The sequence below is a fragment of the Macrosteles quadrilineatus genome, unplaced genomic scaffold (assembly GCF_028750875.1).
Source record: "Macrosteles quadrilineatus isolate MER2022 unplaced genomic scaffold, UCM_ALF_1.0 Scaffold_7__1_contigs__length_78375512, whole genome shotgun sequence".
Lineage (NCBI taxonomy): Eukaryota > Metazoa > Arthropoda > Insecta > Hemiptera > Cicadellidae > Macrosteles > Macrosteles quadrilineatus.
This window is the reverse complement of record NW_026542600.1, coordinates 49909424-49929420: the sequence shown is the minus strand read 5'-3', so window position 1 is coordinate 49929420 and position 19997 is coordinate 49909424. Positions and strand designations below refer to the sequence as shown.

At 33.7% G+C, this 19997-nt stretch overlaps 2 protein-coding genes across 2 annotated transcripts; one reads left to right on the top strand and one right to left on the bottom strand.

Moving 5' to 3' along the window:
- The first annotated feature begins 869 nt into the window (after positions 1 to 869).
- On the top strand, positions 870 to 9819 carry LOC128998272 (protein FAM136A-like). Its single transcript, XM_054424330.1, has 4 exons — positions 870 to 1142; positions 3303 to 3446; positions 6051 to 6128; positions 7315 to 9819. Exons 1-4 carry the CDS (start codon positions 1056 to 1058, stop codon positions 7441 to 7443), a joined length of 438 nt encoding a protein of 145 aa, XP_054280305.1. The 5' UTR covers positions 870 to 1055; the 3' UTR covers positions 7444 to 9819.
- Positions 9820 to 9964: 145 nt separating this feature from the next.
- Positions 9965 to 18761, bottom strand: LOC128998965 (uncharacterized). Its single transcript, XM_054425321.1, has 5 exons — positions 18699 to 18761; positions 16897 to 17037; positions 12806 to 12946; positions 11193 to 11267; positions 9965 to 10841 (listed from the first exon to the last, which is right to left on the bottom strand). Exons 1-5 carry the CDS (start codon positions 18759 to 18761, stop codon positions 10659 to 10661), a joined length of 603 nt encoding a protein of 200 aa, XP_054281296.1. The 3' UTR covers positions 9965 to 10658.
- Positions 18762 to 19997: the final 1236 nt, after the last annotated feature.

Genomic DNA, 19997 nt, shown 5'->3' with positions numbered 1-19997 from the left:
ATATGATAATCGAATACTATTCGAATTCCAATATATCCCTAGTATTCGTATTCCTGTATTCAAACAAACGCTCGAAGCATTCGATGTATTCATAAAGTAGGAGGATAATCCTCGAGCCTAATAGCATTGAGTATACACGTATACATGTATACACAATGCTAATATAAGAGTGAACTTGTCGAGTTCTAATTATATTGTAAAATCTGGGTCATAGTTGGGACCAATTTTAAACAGCTAATGGATTTTACAGAGATTATGAACCGGTCTGCACTTCTGCAGTTGCTCACGGTATCATGCTGTCAACAGTTTGTTTTGCCATTGATTATCTATTTAAGGAGAATATTTAATCTTCGGAGATAATAAAGATTGAAGAGAGTAGATTTTTATTTCCTTTATGTTGTCGGTTTAGTTTCATGAAGACCTGTAAAATGATATGAATGTTGACTAAGTTTATACATCTCGTGTAAAAGCTTTGAGGTACCCCCACTACCCCTAAGGGTAAAAGTTTGTAAACCAACCAACATTATTGTAGCTCACCATATCTAGCTCTAATGGTTAACAGGTCATCTATTTTAAGCCATGTTGTTTTACAAGCATAACTGGTAACTTATTAAATACATAAAAATGAAATGTCCATTGGAATAAAATTAAAAAATTAGATGTCCATAGAATAAACTAGTAAGTACTAATAAGTAGGCAGGATCGATTCGATGATTTTAATGCGACTGCGACCACGCAAAATCGACATTTTCTATAATCTGAAAAAACGACTATTCGATCGACCTTCAACCATTCCTATACGTTGTGAAGTCTTGTCTTGTTTTGTACATACTGTGGAAGTATACGAGTATGGCTCGGCTCGGCTGTCGTCGGCGTCGGCTGCTACGGTACCGGCACTCTGTGTCACTGTGTCTGTCTGTCTCTGACTCTTTTCTTTCCGGCCCTGGCCTGGCCCCGGCAATTTTGTGGGATTTATATTTCTGGCGTATTATTTTTAAAGTTTGAGAAGTGTAAACTAAGTTATTTTGCAAAGAACTGGAAAAATTCAAACTAAAATGTCTGACATCAAGAAAAATGAAATCGAAAAAGCTCTCAAAAGTCATATAGACAAAATCGACAAACTATACCTACGAAAGATACAGGTTAGTTAGTCTGTTATAGCTATAGCCTAAGTTAATCCTAATTCTTAAAACTTGGACACTATTTCTGTAGTGATTTGTGATATACACGGCCAGCCATAACAATCTAGCTATCTTCCGATAAGTATACGATAGATTTGGAGCTCACGTCCTTTTAAAAGACCCTTCATGAAGTTCTGATGAAACTTGACATACTGACATACTCCGTTGCCGCAACCTTGACCTTTGAAATGGATTTCACAGTTTCCAAATTCAATTAAGATTTGATTTTAATTGTTACTTTGTTTGTAGGCCCTATACTTATTGTGGAAATAAAACTGATTTGATTTTAAAATAAAATTCCAACGTTTGAAGCACTATAGGCCCTAACTTAGTCCTATTTGAGAATCGTTAAATTGATTGATCGATACAACTATAAAATTGAATCTTTGAACCACTATTTCAATTTACTGTAGGATATTAATATTCATCATTTATAAGTCCTACTAGGCCTACTAATTCAATTAGTTAATTCAATATAACTTAGTCTATGCTAGCTCTAAAATTTGTTGTTTTTTAAGTTATGTAGTCTACACCAGTTCTCAAATAATTTGGAACCAGATCCTGTTCAAATTACCAAGTTGTTAAACCGGATATGCAATGAAAATTAAAAAAACTAGCAATGCGCGGTTGCAAGATGTGTAAACAATCGAAATGTTCCTTCTCAAGATGTTCCGCTTATCGATTGTTTTATTTGCTTATCAACATGTTTGTACAATCAAAATGTTTCTCTCGATTGTTTCATTAATTAAGCCAAAATGTCTGTCTGCATCTGTTTTAAAACAAGGGAAGTTAACTTGATTTGTTTTTGTCTAGATTTCTTATAGAATAACTTACCCGTTGTTTTATTTTATTTTTATTTTATTTTATTTTATTTTATTTCAACGGACATTCCATTTTGTTTGATGTGGTACTAAAGATACATTGTACAGTTCAAGATGACTAATATTAAATAACAACTGTGAACTTTTAACACTTAGACATAGGCAACAAAACAAATAACAATAATATAGTAATTAACAACAATAATGTAGTAATTAACAACAATAAATTATAGCAAAAACATAACAAAGACGATCGTAATACATAATAACCATAAATAACAAGGAAAACAGGCATGTTTGGGAGAATAAATATTAGCTTAAATAAGTATAACAGTATAACAGATGTGTACAACAAGGTACAACAACATATAATTAGGCCTCTGTTGACATTTGAATAAACACTTATGGCACTCCGTCATGACAGTAGCAATAGAAAATTATTTTTCAGTAATGATAAACATTACGAGAACTTTCAGACTCGCTTTACAAATTTTCATACGGTAAGCATATTGTTCATAAAATATCTCGTCAACTTAACAGTTGTAATATATTCCGACTTTGTCAGCCATTGATGTAGAATCCAGCAAGTATTTAAGTAACTATGAAAAAATCACATAGCGATAAAACTCAGATGTTTATTTGCGTAAGTCTGTTTCACAATCGAACCATAAAATCTTATATGTCAGAAAATCTTCACCTCTTACAGTCAACTTAGGTCAATTGGCTTGTTAGAATAAGTCAAATGTCAGGTGAAAATTTTGGCTGGAAGAAAACGAGTCTGAGTCACGAAGTTGAAGAAGCCACCCCAAGAAGTGCCAATAAAAGAAGTTGAACCTGCCAGTTAAAAAAAATGATGCTTCAGTGGTTAGATTTTTAGCGTTTCTTTTCATTTAACTTATGCTTTCCCATGGACCTATGCATGATTAGAGGCCCAAACAGCATTTCAAGAATAAGTTTGAAAATCAGAACCGGCACCGATTGCTCTTAAACTTACTGTACTGTCAATAAAATCATTAGGTTTAACATTTACGGAAGGAACTATCTTATGTATCTACAAGAATTGTAGATTGAGCCTATTCAATCTTATTGATTAATCCCAATAGCCTTTGGACAGTTTTTTCTTCCAAATTGTCCATGATTGATACTTTTGAACATAAACTTAATCAGATCTTTTTTAAAGACAATCGAACATGAAAGACCTTTTTTTTTGTTGTTGTGTTGTTTCCGGACCAATTCCAGTACCATTTTATATGAAAGACCAAGTACAGCCTTTAAAACAAAGGTACTCTTTTTGTTCCAGGAAAAGGCGTTTCTTTGTTCTGCCAAATGCTGCTCTGACCTGCTCAATTCTTCTTCAGAGGAGGTTCAGGATTGTGTCGAGAAATGCAATAAGACATATTTTGAATCAGTCAACTATTTTAATAGGGAGATAAAAAACTTTCATGTGAGTCAATTCAGAATTTTGTTCGTAGAGGTACATTATAATCGGTTAAAATAAGCAAGTGTAATTTATACTTCACATAGCCAAATAAAAGTTACAGATTAGCAGGAATAATACATAGTTACATTTAAAGTAAATAAATGCAAATATGAGTAAAAGATTTTAAACTATGTAATTATTTTGTTGGGAGTTATAGATAAATCTATATTAGACAGGCTCAGTCCCAATATGAGCGATGTTGGTCTAAGACCCATATAATAAATATTTATTAATTACTGCAACTAGCTAAGATAACTGATAATTTTCTGCGACCGCAGAAGATTTAGGCCTAGCAGAAGATTTATTTAGTTGCTAGTGTTCCCGCACCTCTGAGAGGTATACATTATTTTGCCACTATCGCGGCAGACCATGATAATGTTTCCGTGATCGCGTAAGACCCTGGTGATAATTAGGGTTTTGCCATGATCAATTGTAACAAATTGTGTCTGTGACCGCGAGGGATAAACAATATTTTTGCCGAGAGTGTGGGTGACAGTGATGATGTCCACACTACCATGGAAAATGGTCACAAAATGATTGCGATAATATTTCTACCAATAAGTGAAGGCATGGTCAAATCGATCAAGGAGTTGGACTAGCCGAGGTCAGATTAGCAGTGTTCTACTGTATATGTAAGTCAATTCATAGCCGATTCTAAGTGTTCCCACATCGGTCATTTTACCACTACACCACTGCTGCCAGGAAGAGTTTCTTTCAGGATTAAGCACATTCAGACTTCCCAGACTACTGAACAATTTCCAACTGAACATGCAACGCATCTAACTAGAAGTTGTTGTCCTTTCCTGCCTAATTCAAGCACCTGAAGCTAAAGGAGACAGGAAATTACACCACACAAGGCAAAATGAAATGCCACAATACGGAAATGTTGATTCTGCGAGTGGCATGTTCCTTCCCATCTAGTGCAGTTAGCTTTCAATTAATAACACAGAGACAGCATGGTACTTTCCTGGTAAATGGAACATTCATTATTATTGATGATTTTTTTTTTTCGATATAAGTTTAATATCGATATTTAATTTTTTGATCCGATAAGTTATATTGATATTAACGAATTGAAACATATCAGCTGACAACTACGATAAATAAATATTGTTCAGTACCAAGAAACAATTAAAAATATATTATATTGAAATTAAGCTGTTCTAAACTAACTTAACCTAACTAACCAAACTGTAACATTTCAAAATTCCGTTTGATTTTCCTCACATGTCTTTTCTATTATCAAACGGAATTTCAAAATGGTACAGTAAGTTTGGTTAGTTATGTTAGGTTAGTTTAAGCAGTTTCATTTCTTAATCCATATATATTATTTTTCCCTAAACAAGATCAGTTGTCAGTTTGTAATTTAAATGCGTTAATTATTGATATATCAAAAAAAATTTATCAATAATAATGAATGTTAGTTTAACAGGAAAGTACTGAAAGCATTCTCTAGAAACTTTTCTGACTGTATCCTTTCTTTTGTAGTGGAATCCAATCTTTACTTTTCTTGATACAATGGAGTCCCGATAATCCGAAAGTCCGCTTAATCCGAAACCAAAAAATATATTTTTTATATTTTTTTTATAAAAAAAAATAAATTTTTTTAAATTTTTTAATTTTTTTGAAATTTTTTTAAAACTTTTAACACAGCTGTACCTTGTCAAAGAATTATGTAGCGGCCGGGCGAGATAGACTTTTTTTGTAGAGTATTTTAGTAAATATTTCACCATTTTTGTTATTAACATTTTTCATTTTTGTCCGCCAAATCAAAAATGGATTCTATTAAGTGATAATGCTGCAGTCATAGGTCTAGCCTTAAGTAATGTGAAAAACAATCCTGGGCTCATGCCTGTGTCCTAAGACGAAAAAAAATTAAAAAAAAAACAAAAAAAAAACCGTTTAGTCCGAATTATTTGGTAATCCGAAATGGGCCCGGTCCCAACCATTTCGGACTAACGGGACTCTACTGTATGTTGATATAATAACCCCGTTCCTATTACCCGATTTTGCTAGTCAAGTCCACGAACTCAATCAAATTTATCCAGCTATGCACATTCATGCTAAATTTAATCAAATTCTGACCAAGATATCAATGAGTCGGGCTTGAGTTTAGGTCTTTCTGTGCTGCCTACAATAGCTTCTTCCATATCGGGAAATTTGCTGAATGCAGCCAAAAAATTATATCCAGTAGGAATTATAAGTATTTTCCTTACTTCACAGTTTATAGGCTAACCCTCACTGTGTTAGTTAAAGTAAAATAAATTTTCAACATATTTTAGGATTAAACTGTTAGGTTATTTGTCACATCGGAAATGATTCTCGTAGTTTTCAGTTGTATGACTCAGAGATACGGTTTTTCCAAAACATTTCTATTATTCTCTCAAAAGACTATAGATTGTAAATCTTCATAAGCACTGAGCAGAAATGTAGTGTCTTCTATCCATACTTGATTTGTTTAGTTGTTTAGGCAATAGTTGTTTTTGTTTAGTAAATATTTTGTAAAATGTTTTAATATTTATGATATGTGACTTTGAGACTTGGTGCTTAATTATTCCTTTTTTTTAGTCACGCCTTCAACGATGTGTCAATGACTGCAGTGATGCAGCCAATGATAAAATAGGCACCACTCCAAAGCCTGAAGAGGTAAGTGGTATCGTTTTCTCCCAGTGTACAACTCAACTGTAAAAATTTAAATAGTGAATGAAATTTGTTCAGCTATGAAAAAACACGGATTGAGCCTCGATCTTGTAGTTAAACCTTGACAATAGAGATGGGTCAATTTTTATTCTCTATTCCACAAAACTTTTGCAATACATGGAGACTTTGAATTCAATACCAATATATATTGATTTTATAATGTATTGCAACTGTACAAAAATCATAACCATCTACAGTAGAACCCTCATATCCGACCATGACGGACCGAGCCATGGTCGGAACGGCCAAAAGGTCGGATATTTGGAGGAGCATAACTTGCAGTCTCTGCGACATCATTAATTGTCTCCCGTGATTGCGGCAACACCTCAACACCTGTGAGCGTGAACTTACAGTCTCCGTGGCTTCGGTAATCGTCTCCCGTGACCGCGGCAACACCCATGAGCGTAACTTACAGTCTCCGCAACTTCGGTAGTTGTCTCCCGCGGCGGCGGCAAAATTTGTTATCAGGGACAGTGGTAGTCGTCTTCCGCAATTACGGCAACATCCGCGATCGGTCTTTCGGTTAACCGATCGAACTCGGCGTTATCGCCCCAGACAGGAAACAAGTAGACGGTCGGATATCCCGAGGAGTCGGTTATTCCAAGGTCAGATATGAGGGGTTACTGTAGCCTTTCTTGTTTGTAATGATCTCATAATAACGTCTAGCGACTGCAACCAGTTTGTGAATTTTAGTTCTCACAAATATTGGACAAATATCTTCGATTGTTTTAATATTCCATGGTTCCAAGTATGAAATAATGATTAAAAACCCCCCAAGTTATTAAATCCCGCCAGTTAATTTTAAAATGCATAACAAATTATTATTTTTAAATAAATAATATTTATGAATAATGAAGGTTAATGTAGGACAGGATGAGCACGCTTACCTTAAGGTATCTTTAATTGTGTCCTTAATTCTCAGGAAATAAGCCCATTCCAATCAAGCCTGAATTTTAATGTAGGATTTTCACCTGGGCTAAGCCCACCACTAAGGAAGGCCTAATAACTGAAGATCAGATGATAAAGTTTCTGCTGCACAAGAAGGTTCTAAAGATATTATTCAATCTGTGCTATTAAATAATCAGTTACATTGGTAGATCAGATGTAGATGCTAATTCAATTTTTGTTTCAGATGGACAAGGCTATCAAAATGTTTGAAGACTGCTCCACCAAGTGTATCGACAAGCATATTGCTTTTCTACCTGAATTTCTTACCAAAGTCCATGAAGTTCTGGGGAAAACACTTAAAGGTGTAGTTTAGAGACGCCAAACGGGTTCAGAGTTAGATGCATCAGCAACACAGACTTCAGTCTTAAGTTCTCAACCAAATGTACTTGTTGACATGTTTTTAGCGAATTTCCCATATAGGGAAGTTAATACAGTAAGTCTCATGTTAAGACACTAGTGTTAGCACCCGGGACTGATTTGCTTTTTTGTTTTGTCAAATCAGGCGAATGGAAATTCGCCTAGTCTGCAGGTTTACTGCGGCAGGGGTATTATTGTTCTTGAATATGTTAATATTATAACTTGGAGACCAGAATATTTGTTCATTGTTGTTACTCAGAGATAGATTATACCATGTTACCAATTGTGCCTCTGACTGCTAGGAGCCTACGCAAGGGAGGGTCATAATAGTAAAGTCAAACATATTTTGTTTTATGTATATCAAATTAATATCTGGATCCCAGCCACAAAAAATACCTTAAGTTTTTTGTGGAATCCTCCCTGCTATTTTGCTCCTAATGATTTTTGTTGTTGTTAGTTTTGTTATTTGATTTTGTTTCCTTTTTAGCGAATTTCCCTATAGGGAAGTAGCTATTACCGTAGGTGGCACGGTAAGACCTAGACCCGGGACTGATTTACTTTTTCATTTTGATGTCCCCAGAGGCCAAAAACACGATTCGTTCAAATTTTTATACAGTAGAGTCCCGTTAGTCCGAAATGGTTAGGACCGGGCCCATTTCGGATTATCAAATATTTCGGGTTAAACGTTTTTTTTTTTTTATTTAAAAAAATTAATTTTTTTTTATTTTTTGAATTTTTTTTTCGTCTTAGGACGCAGGCACGAGCCCGGGATTGTTTTTCACATTACTTAAGGTTAGAACTAGTGGCTGCAGCATTATCACTTACAGTTATAAAATCCATTTGTTATTTGGCGGACGAAAATGAAAAATGTTACAGTAATAACAAAAATGGTGAAATATTTAATAAAATACTCTACAAAAAAGTCTATCTCACCCGGCCGCTACAGAATACGTTGACAAGGTACAGCTAACTGTGTTTAAAGTTTAATAAAAAAAAACTTTAAAAAAATTCGAAAAATTTCGAAAAATTTCAAAAAATTTTCAAACTTAAATTTTTTATAAAAAAAAATTTTAAAAATATATTTTTTTGGTTTCGGATTAAGCGGACTTTCGGATTACCGAAGTTCGGATTATCGGGACTCCACTGTATATGTATATTATATAGACTTATATATGTATATATATATAGACTTATATATGTATATATATATATATATAGACTTATATATGTATATATATACATCCACTTATATATGTATATATATATAGACTTATATATGTATATATATATATATGTCCGTGAACGCGATAACTTGAGTAATTTTTGTCCAATTTTGATGAAATTTGGTTTAAAGGTGTAAAGTGGGATAAACTTGAATGAGTTCGCGAACCAGCACGATCGGACCATGGGAACGGGGCTTTACGAGGGGGTTTTATTGGGTAAAAATTGGTTTTTCTCACTTTTGACCCTCAAAACACAAAATTTCCCGATTTCTCTTTAGACCTTTTTAAAGAGCTTAAAAAAACAAATAATTTAGTATATAAAAGTATTTTTGTTCGATTATTAGTAACGGAGAAAATTAAAAAATTTGTAAATTAAAAATTCCCATGTTATTCTTATGGAGAATATTGTCAAATGTTGTAGTTTGCTTGTTTATGGATATATTTTGATCAAACTTGGCAAATTTATTTATTTTGTACTAAGCTATCAATATTTTACTCAAAAACAAATTTTATTAGTTTCCTTGAGGCAGCAAACCTAGGTACTCGTTAAACCTAATGTTATTAAAATATTATTTTTAACTAAAAATCAATTCAGACAAATGGAAATTCGCTTAGTCGGCAGGTTTGCTGCGGCGGGGGTATTTAGTGAATTCTAGGTTAAATGTTAATATGCTGGTAGTTTTTGTCTCTGATAGTTTTGAGATACAAGTAGGCCTACTTTGTACCCTGATCCTGTTCATGTCTTAAATAACTAGATATTTTTGGTCAAAGGCTCTAGGCTAGGATTCCTAATTAAGGTCTAAAGAGGAAGAGAAAGTTCAGCTTTGGATGGTTTAATAAGAGGTAATGGTGTAGTGGTAATAAGATGAGACTATTAGTTAAACCATTTATTAACACAAGTCTACTTGTAAATTTATAAATAAACATACCGTTTTTATATATAGTGGTTTATTTACTTTTATTTTTGTCCCAGTTCTAAAATTGTAGTAATTTTAAGATGTAGTGGTTTTTGGTTAAGATGTGGTGGATTTAATTGTAGTGGTAATAAGATGAGACTATTAGTTAAACCATTTATTAACACAAGTCTACTTGTAAATTTATAAATAAACATACCGTTTTTATATATAGTGGTTTATTTACTTTTATTTTTGTCCCAGTTCTAAAATTGTAGTAATTTCAACCCTGGTTACATCATGATCACATAGAAGTAGATGCCATTGTCGAGAGATTTGTAACTTAAGTCGGCCGCTTGGAAGTTGTCAAGAGGTTTCTATTTACACCAACTCACCGAAACACACACATTTTAGTGATAAAAGACAAATTTTGTAATGTTCACGTGGATGGAGACATACCTGTGTACTTATTTACCATTTCTTATAACCCAATAATTGTTCTGCGAGTTACAACATTTTAGGGCTACACCGTTTTATTCAGTATTAAAAATGTTAGGATGCCAGCAAACAGTAATACAGACAAAACTTAAACATACAAATTTAAATCAATTTGATTGGTACAGAAAACCCCTGATTAAACAAAACAAAATAAAGGGGGCGAGTCCGTTTTGGATAACCTATATTTTCATTTGGAATTTAAAGGCTTTTTTGGTGCATAGAGATCTACAACAGGGTTTTTATGTTATGTAAAAAAACTGTCATTTTAAATTGTACAACTTTATACCCGAAATTTATTCCTTAAAGTAATCAACAATTGTTTCCTAAACGTTATCTACACAGCAGTTACATATTGGGCAACAGAGCGGATGACTCCTGTTTCCTTGCAAATTTTCCAAATGATTTTTAGTTTTTACTATGGTTTTAAAAGTTCAATCAACCTGGGTTAAGGTTAAATGGAGTGTGTGTTTAAGGAGGGTTTCACTGTAACTGTTACCAATAGTTAAAAATATGAATTTATTGATTTATTAATCTCTTTAGCGTATGAACTTAAGTCTTTAATAAGGAAGTTCTTCCTCATTTGCTCTGCTCCAGTCGTAATAGTAACTTGCTTGATCTGACTTAGCTATTGCTTTGGCAGCTAGATCTCTTCGCATTGTGTCCATCGTTGAATTCAATGTATGAATATATGATTCTATGCATAGGCGAGTGCATGTATTACGATCTTTTAAATCCGCTTTCTGTAATAAAATTGATCATTTTAATCTTTAACAGCTACAATAGTAGGCCTAACTATAAATAGTTTGAAAAAATGTAATGGCTTTTAACAGATAAATATTCTAACATGGAATATGCTGCATTTTGCACTATTCATTTCAATTTATATTAGTTTAGTTTCAGTAACAATTCCTGTCAGAATAGCATTAACAGAAATGTACATAAATAATAATAAGAAAATGCAATAATAATAAATTACAATCTGTAAAATGTATGTAAACGTTTTCCTAAAATTTCATCTTTATGTTTTAACCAACAAGAATCGTATAGCAAATTTTTTATCATACTTGTATGAGTAAAGCTGTACAACTTACTTTCTTTGGGTTCTCGTCATCCTGATATTCTAAGTCTACATCATCCATTTGTTCAAACCAGCTGTTCATCAGATGCTGGAACAAAAATATTTAAAATCATTTGAATACGTTTTTTTATGAACCGCAAAGGAAACAGACCATTGTACCCTTTAGTTTAATTAAATCCTAAAAAGTATTAAACAATTAAACAAATGTATTAGTCTTATTTAAAAACAGTTGTCCATAATTATTTTAACATTATAAAGAGAACAATTGCAACAACTTCCTTGGTGGAAAAAGTTTATGTTTTTGAGAGCATCAGAGCCTCCTGTGTTCTTGGTGCACTCATTTCGAGAGCTCAGTTTTGCTTTAGATGAGCTAACCCCTGAAGTGTTGGAAATGCAATATCTGGAGTTGCGTCAGGGTTTAATTCTGGTGGTGTTTTTGGTTTTATAGAAACCATAAGTCCCCACAAGTGAATTGCTGAGTGTGGATAAGGCTATATATACTGTAATTACTGCAGGAGATTGCCTGGTATCCTGGAGGCACCGTACTCGCCACCCCTGAGAAGCCCGGTGGCATTTACCACTTCGACACGGGTCGCTTGACACCACTGAGGTTTGGCTGAAACAGAAGCAAAAGGAAAGGAGAAGGGAAGAAGATTTCTTCAATAAGAAAGCGAAGAAGAAAGGAGAGCCAGCAAAAGAAGAAGTATGCTGGTCATAGAACCCAGAACAAAGAAGAGGAGGAATCTGTGGAATGGCTAGGGTACCTCGGGGTCGCCAGAGGCCTCCCGTGTAGTTGACAGACAACAATCCCTGAGGACGGTGGGGCATGTATGTGTGTGTGTTTAGGGCTGTTCACAACCCCAATGATAAAGATGAGTCACAAAGCATCACTTGGATAAAACCTTTAGGTAAGAAAGCATTGGTCGTCTTATCAAAATTAGAATTAATTGTCACTACTCCGGGTATTTTAACACACTAATATCATTCTGACTCAGGCATGATCAAATTGTGGTGCGATTAGAGAATTTTAGGATATTGATTATGTTTTTTATACATAAATTCAAAGTTCCACATTTTTATATCACTAGCTCAAGGAGTTCAAGTAACCTGGAACAATATTTCATCACGCAATAGTTATTTGTGCAACTAGTGAGAAAAGTGAGCAATTGACTCACTCGAGAGAAATCCTTACTCACGAGCCGTAGGCGAGTGAGGAATGGTTTCTCGAGTGAGGCAATTGTACTTTGAACTCGAGTTGCACATTATACTTTTCCTACAGTTACCATAAAACAAATAAATTGGTGAAGAAACATAACCTTATTTTTACACAGAAGTGAACTTTTAATATAACATTTAATGTGAAGTGACAAATACAACAGTACAACAGCTGACCAGCTGAATTACAGCCAGTGCTGCCAACGTATTTCGCGCGCATACGACGTTGCCTGCATGTTACGCGCTCACTGTTGCAAATCTGGAGTGAGACAAAGTAATTAGAGTGAGACAATGTTAACATTGTCTCACTGATAAGCGAATTGGCCACTTTGCTTTCTCAAATCAGTGAGAGAACATGTACATTGTTAGGTAACTGTAGGAAAACAATTTTATAATAAATTATAGAATTACCTCAGAATCACTATAATCGGGCCACCAAAACTCTTTTAGTTCTTCAGCAGTTATCTCTCCGTCATCACCCTCGTCATCTCTATCATTCACATTGAAGCCTTCACCACTGTCACACTTTCCGATACATGTGTTGTATCGTCTCTGGAAACAGTATTAGTAGTTTGAAGCAAAAAATATTTCACGACATGTCCTAAAAGAATAGAAATGTTAACAGGTTTTAAATAATAGAGAATCTTGGTTGTTTTCACAATCATTATCTGTTTGTTAAACCCCTTAAATTATTGTGAAAGTTAAAGAGAACTGGAATAAAGAATTACAGTATACTCTTGGTAATTCAAATATTTGATGGATCAAAACTTTCGATAATTCAAAATAAATTCACAGTCCGTAGAGAATTCCCTGATATTTCAATGTTTTACCATGTATTTTGATACTCTACATCCTAGGTACAGTAGCTCTGATGTTTAGTTAGAGCAGTTATTGAGTTGTCTGGTCAGCAGTGTATGTTCATTGAAAAAATATTTATTTGTACAATATCTCTGAAACCGCAAAGCCCAGGTGTATAACCAATTGATAATATTTTCTGATCTGTAAGCATTTGTGATGTCTCTCACATGGTTGTTTTGAAAGTTAATATATTTTTGCTTGCACACCAAATCCACTCTTTTATTTGTTCCTTTGGTAAACCTGTGGTCTGGACACCCGCCCGGCACATGGGTAGTGCGTTTCCAGTTTTGGGTGGGGTCGAGGCTGGTGTCCGGTTCAGATAACCAAACCTTAAGTTGCATCCAGCTATTCCCTTCCCTCCAACTTATCCGTCAAACCAAAAAGGCTTGAATGACAACTAATTTATTCCATGAGTGACTGGTATCATTAAAAGGATATGAAATGTCAAAATCGTAAAATTATCTTTTTTCTTGACAATGGTTGGTCCTCAACAATTTTCCTCGTTTGTCAATTAATTGTGAAGCTTTGTCGACATTTTTCGCCAAACACATATTCAAAGTTGCAGCCACTTGACCAAGGCGTTGTACAAAATTACAAAAGGAACCTTACTTATTGAAAAATTATTTTTTTGTTATTTGATTTTTTTTTCTCTCCAAATTATCAAAACTCTAGGTAATTAAAATTTATTTGCTTTACCCTCCAAGCCAAGGTTTTATTAAAATTGAGCAGCTCTGCTCTGCTCAGCCTTAATAGCCCATAAAATGATAAGAGAGTTGAGAGTAGAGGTTGTATGGTCTCTTATCACAAAGTTCAAGGTCAGGTGTCAGTAATTTCCTGTGGCTGGGTGAACCGTCAGTAGTGTCATTGACTAGTATCTTTGACTATTAATACAACTAGACATTCCATCCCCATGTTAAAGTAGTCGCCAGGTTTTGTTTTTAATCAAATTTGTCTTAGTTGAAGTGAGCCACCTACAGATTGCACTGATATAAATTACTGATTTCTGCCGATTACACGATGGTTTTTACCAAGTCAAACTAATGGAATGACTTATTATGAGCTATAGCAACTGTCATGACCCAGTAACTATGTCAGTAAAAAAAAGGTACAAAATAGAGTTTTAGACACTAGAACAATCTGCGACTGGCTCACACAACTACATCAGTTTTTAGTAAAAAATTGGCGACAGCTGATCCATATAGATGGGATGTCTTCTTCTGTATCCAATAGTCAATGCTAGTATCTACTATACTACATCCATATATAGGGATCAGGCTGGTCTAATGGTAGAGCGCAGGGCTTCAGTGCCCGAGGTCCAGGATTCAAATCCCGCCAATCACCTATGGATTTTATCAATGTGATAATGCCGCACCGCATCCGCAACCCACTAGTACTAGCCTGAAGTAATGTGTAAAACAGTTCCGGGCTAGAACTAGCGTCCTAGGATGTGAATGTGTACATAAAAAAAACTACTAACTTATATCCACACAGACATTACACTAGATATAAATAACATAAATAAAAGTAGCCTGTTTGAAATTCATTTGTACAAACTGCTTTGTCTCTTGTTTACAATCTAACTGTGATCACTGGATTGAAGATGAAATTGAATCTAGGGCAATTTGAAATTAGGGCAAAGCCCTAAAGTAAATTACCTTTTTAATTACCATTCGTCATTTCGCTAGATCGTAAGATTTACAATGACACCTCAATCAAAAAATATAGTTAAGTAGGACATGTAAAAAAGGGATGTAACAGAGAAACCCCTTATTGTATTAAGTATAAGTATACAGGTTGGTCTGAACCTAGCGTTAAACAATTTTTCGGGTGGTAGAGCAACACAAGTGTGACTCAAATCCACAATTTAAAAAAAATATATTCCATACACCCATTTGCAGAAACATTATTTAGATTTTTTTAGAAAAACCTGTACATTTACACAAAATTTTAAAATTATTATACTCTAGTATTTTCATACATTTTTATAACTTTGACACTACCATCATATTCTACATTAAATTCTATGTAAGAATAGACAGCTTTTGGTGAGCCCAAAGCTTCAGAATTGCTATTTAAATTGATTAGAACTAAGAAATTTTGATTTTCACAAAAAAAAAATTAAAAATAAGCCTACATACACTTTTTTTAAGAAAAATACTAGAGATTAGCAAATAGCTACAAAAACTGCTCTAAAATCTTAGCTTTTAAAAGATATGATGAGGCATTTAATTTGCTTCCTTTTAAGTACAGTTATTCCAGTTATAACTGTGGAAAACATGGTTTAAGGAAAACAAAAACACACTAAAACAAACCAAAAAGACACACATGATAGTTTTTGTTATTATAGAAACAGCATGAGGCTGCAACAAAATTTGTATCTAGACAAGTTCAATACGATTTCCAACTATTAGTTTGATAACCAAACTAAAATGCAAGTTCATTTTAATTTATTTTAAAAATGTCCTCCATTCTCTCTGATGCAGGCTCTACCTCTCTTCCAAAAAGAAATCCATGGGGTTCAGATCAGGAGATCTTGCAAGCCAGGGCACTGGAATTGAATAAACCTTGTCTTGTAAAAAGAGCTTCATCCGTCCACAAAATCTTTTTGAAAAAGTGGTATTGTTCAATGTCAGAATTCAGGAGGTAGCGACAGAAATCTACTCTAGCACCATGCTCTCCTCCATACTCCTTTCATAAAAGATTTACTTTAAACGTTTGATCATTGGTGATTGCTTCTTAGGTCCCCATATTTTTTAGGGAAGTTTGAGTGGATAGATGTACCTGGAATTTTTGCAATACCATCTGCCTCAAATTTTGGATGTGATTGATCCTGTGCTCCGTCAAGATGTCATTTATCAACAAGACGGAGCACCTCCTCATTTTATGAATGACATTCGAGATTGGCTGAGTGCTAACTATCCCACGTGGATAGGCCAAGGAGGTCCGGTGCCCTGGCCCGCAAGATCTCCTGATCTGAACCCCATGGATTTCTTTGCGGAAGAGAGAATGGAGGACATTTTGAAAACACATTAAAATGAACTTGCATTTTAGTTTGGTTATCAATCCAATACTTGGAATTTGTTTTGAACATGTCTAGATACAAATTTTGTTACAGCCTCATGCTGTTTCTATAATAATAAAAACTATCACATGTGTCTTCTTGGTTTGTTATAGTGTGTTTTTGTTTTCCTTAAACCATGTTTTCCACAGTTATAACTGGAATGGCTGTACTTAAAAGGAAGCAAATTAAATGCCCCATCATATCTTTTAAAAGCTAAGATTTTAGAGCAGTTTTTGTAGCCATTTGCTAATCTCTAGTATTTTTCTTAAAAAAAAAGTGTCTGTAGGCTTATTTTTAACCTTTTTTTGTGAAACTCAAAATTTCTTAGTTCTAATCAATTTAAATAGCAATTCTGAAGCTTTGGGCTCACCAAAAGCTGTCTATTCTTAGGCTACATAGAATTTAATGGAGAATATCATGGTAGTGTCAAAGTTATAAAAATGTATGAAAATACTAGAGGAATTTTAAAATTTTGTGTAAATGTACAGGTTTTTCTAAAAAAATCTAAATAATGTTTCTGCAACTGAGTGTATGGAATATATTTTTTTTTTTTATTAAATCATAATATAAAATGAACTTTTACCTTGATGTCATTAAAAGTAGATGTAATGTAATAAACTGCCTCACTGGATGTCAAATGACACTTCTCAAGACAATCTAAGTAATCAATTGACGCAGGAAATTGCTTATCACAGCATTCAGATGCACACGTGTATGCTTTTTTCTGAAACAGGATTAAATAGTGGAGTACAAATCTTTCCTATTTGTTAACAGCTGCAGCATGAAAGAAAGATTGATTTTCCTAGATAGAATAATAAAAAAATAGCTAAAGTGTTTCAAACGAAACAAAACAAGTGTATAATGGGTTAAAAAATCAATATAAGCATTCAATGAAGAATGCCAAAATAAAACATAACACAGATATAGAAAAAAGTAATAACAAATGTAAACCTGCTTGGGAAGTCATTAAAACCAGTAGCAATTCTTTGATCAATTCAAAAACACCCGAAATCTGATATTTTCAATACCTTTTTTATTGAATCAGTTGAAAACATAAAACAGAGAATTGTTAATCATGCTTCCAGTTCAAAAGATTTCCTTAATAAGTCTTCTATCACTGCTGTGCCTTTTTCCTGGGATTTTATCATGAAAAATTATCTAATAAAAGCCACAAAAAAACTGAAAACCTCTAATGATGGTTATCTTAGGTCTAATACCTTGCTTAAACAGATTATTGGTAATATAGCTGAAACTCTATCTTACTGCTTTAATATCTGTCTCCTTGAAGGTGTCTTTCCAGATAAGTTAAAGATCACCAGAGTCTGTCCCATTTAAAAAAAAAAAAAGATAAAAAGGACTCTCCGGAATGTTATCGTCCAATATCAATCATTCCAGTAATATCAAAATTGTTTTAAATCATGGTTTTTGATCAGCTGAATTCTTTTTTTGAAAATAACAACTTCGTAAGTGTTTTGCAATTTGGACAAATTGCACGTAATCCGTGTATGCTTGGAAATAGGTTGGCAACACTTAAAGATAATAATACTATGATCAGCTGATTGACTATTATAACTACAATTTAACATGTCATTTCATGTTTATAGTTTATATTATATATTCGTTCAACGCTTGGTTTGAACATAACCTGAAGTGTAGTATTTGAAAGATGAATTAAGTGGGCATAACACGTTTAAAAATAATGAACTGGCGAAAGTAAATTGTGAATATAATGGTAGACCAGAAATAGCAGAAACTGAAAACATGTTTCACTAAACCTGTTACCTATAAAATCAAGAATGAAGTATAAATGAGCATACAAACTGTTTTCCTCATCTTGGAGCGTAAGTAAGAAAGTTACAAAACTGCCAGAAAATGTTTTATTGGCATATTTTGAAGAACAATATACTTGTTTATTATGTGTATAGAGTATGCATTTAAACGGTCCGTTTTAATGAGATTTTGGGACGTCGGTTTAACCGGAAAAACCATTATCCGGACTGGCCTCGGTTTCGAGGAGTCGGGATAAGAGGGAGTCTACTGTATTGCCGGTTTGATGCTGAGAAAAGGAAGTAGCTTTTAGTTGGTTCGGAACTTAACCCAGCCGTCCCTCGATCATTGAAGTTTTAATAAAAATGATACTGGCTATGAAACAGCTGGCCTTAGTCAGTCACTAACAAAGCTGCACAGATATCACTTTATTCTAAACTTACACTTAATTTATATTCAAAATTATGCACCAAAGTCAGTGTTATTGTCTTAGAGAACTTAATTGAGTAGAGTCACAGAAAACATACTACTATAACCCAGAATGCTGACCGCGTGGGGCTTTGCCTGTCAATTCGTAGGCAGCGCCACCAGCATACAATGCACCAGCATACAATGCACCAGCATAGCAATGCTGGTGGCGCTGCCTACGAATTGACAGGCAAAGCTCCACGCGGTCAGCATTCTGGGTTATAGTAGTATGTTTTCTGTGGTAGGGCTTAAAATAGTTTTGAAAAATGTCCAAATAACTATTAATCAAGTATACAAGTGATTGCAATTTATGAGATCATATGTCAAGAAAGATTATAAAAGAACATTTGAAAGTAACAAAAATTTATCTTCATATGAATTATATTTTTGCTGTTCTTCTATAAAAGGCAACATTGGAAAAACTAATTGAACCTAAATTATTGTCCCTCATTAGAACTCGGCACTAGTTACTACAGAATGTTCATAGGATGTGTGGGATTAGAAAATAGAGATGATCAGTACAAAAAGACACCAAACAAATGTTTGCTTCAAATACCTACAACACATTAAAATATTGTTAATTTTTCATGCCTTTAAAACTCTATGAGTAAGTTTGTTCTTGTTCCTTACTTTTAGCTGATGAAGTTATTTAAATACATCCAAGATGATCCATTTTAAACCCTTGCTTGGTAAATATCCAATCCTTATTTAAAAACATAAATTGACTTACTTTAACCTTTGTAAGATAAACTAAATTAATTTCCTCTAATGCTTCAAGATATCCATTAAACAACTTTTGTTTCAATGTTTCCAAATCCTCTGTCATAACAAAGAGCCTCAACCAAAATGCTTTCAAATACCAATTTGCAGAGAACAATCATACATATATGAATTCATCGAACTACAATTTTAATTTGTTTATCAGCAAAGCTATTTTAAGATAACATCAGTAGTATGAGTAGTAAACAACTATCTAATTTTTTCATGGACATAACAATATTACTCACAGCTGAAGTAGAAGTTTACGTAAAACTGTTTCTATTTTCAGTGGAGGGGATAGATTTCTTCCCCTAAAACCACATACATTTTGTGGACATAGTATAGATTTTGCAAGCTTTCTTACAAACTAGTGTATTTGACTAATCTTATTCTGCTATTTTCATAATTGTTATAACAATCTCTAGTATTACAAACACTACACAGACATAGGTATTTATTTAGTGGTTTTGATTAAGTTGTAAAGGGTAGTGCAGATTCTGAAATCTATTCTGGCAGGACTCGAGAAAACTTTAAATGAACGTAACTGCTCATCTCCACAAAAATAACCATATTACGAAGTTTGGCAACAGATTTTACAGACAAGTAAATCAAGATTCTGCAAACAATGTTAATGAAACCATTCCAAAAATATGTCCTGTAAATTAAGGGAAAATATGAAAATAGCCATTG

Coding starts and splice junctions, on each gene's coding strand:
- LOC128998272 (XM_054424330.1), top strand. CDS start 1,056: ATGTCTGACATCAAGAAAAATGAAATCGAAAAAGCTCTCAAAAGTCAT. Junction 1,143..3,302: donor TATACCTACGAAAGATACAG/GTTAGTTAGTCT, acceptor TTTTTGTTCCAG/GAAAAGGCGTTTCTTTGTTC. Junction 6,129..7,314: donor CCACTCCAAAGCCTGAAGAG/GTAAGTGGTATC, acceptor TTTTTGTTTCAG/ATGGACAAGGCTATCAAAAT.
- LOC128998965 (XM_054425321.1), bottom strand. CDS start 18,761: ATGCTGACCGCGTGGAGCTTTGCCTGTCAATTCGTAGGCAGCGCCACC. Junction 17,038..18,698: donor CCACCAGCATTGCTATGCTG/GTGCATTGTATG, acceptor ATCCTGTTTCAG/AAAAAAGCATACACGTGTGC. Junction 12,947..16,896: donor CTACTTTTAATGACATCAAG/GTAAAAGTTCAT, acceptor TACTGTTTCCAG/AGACGATACAACACATGTAT.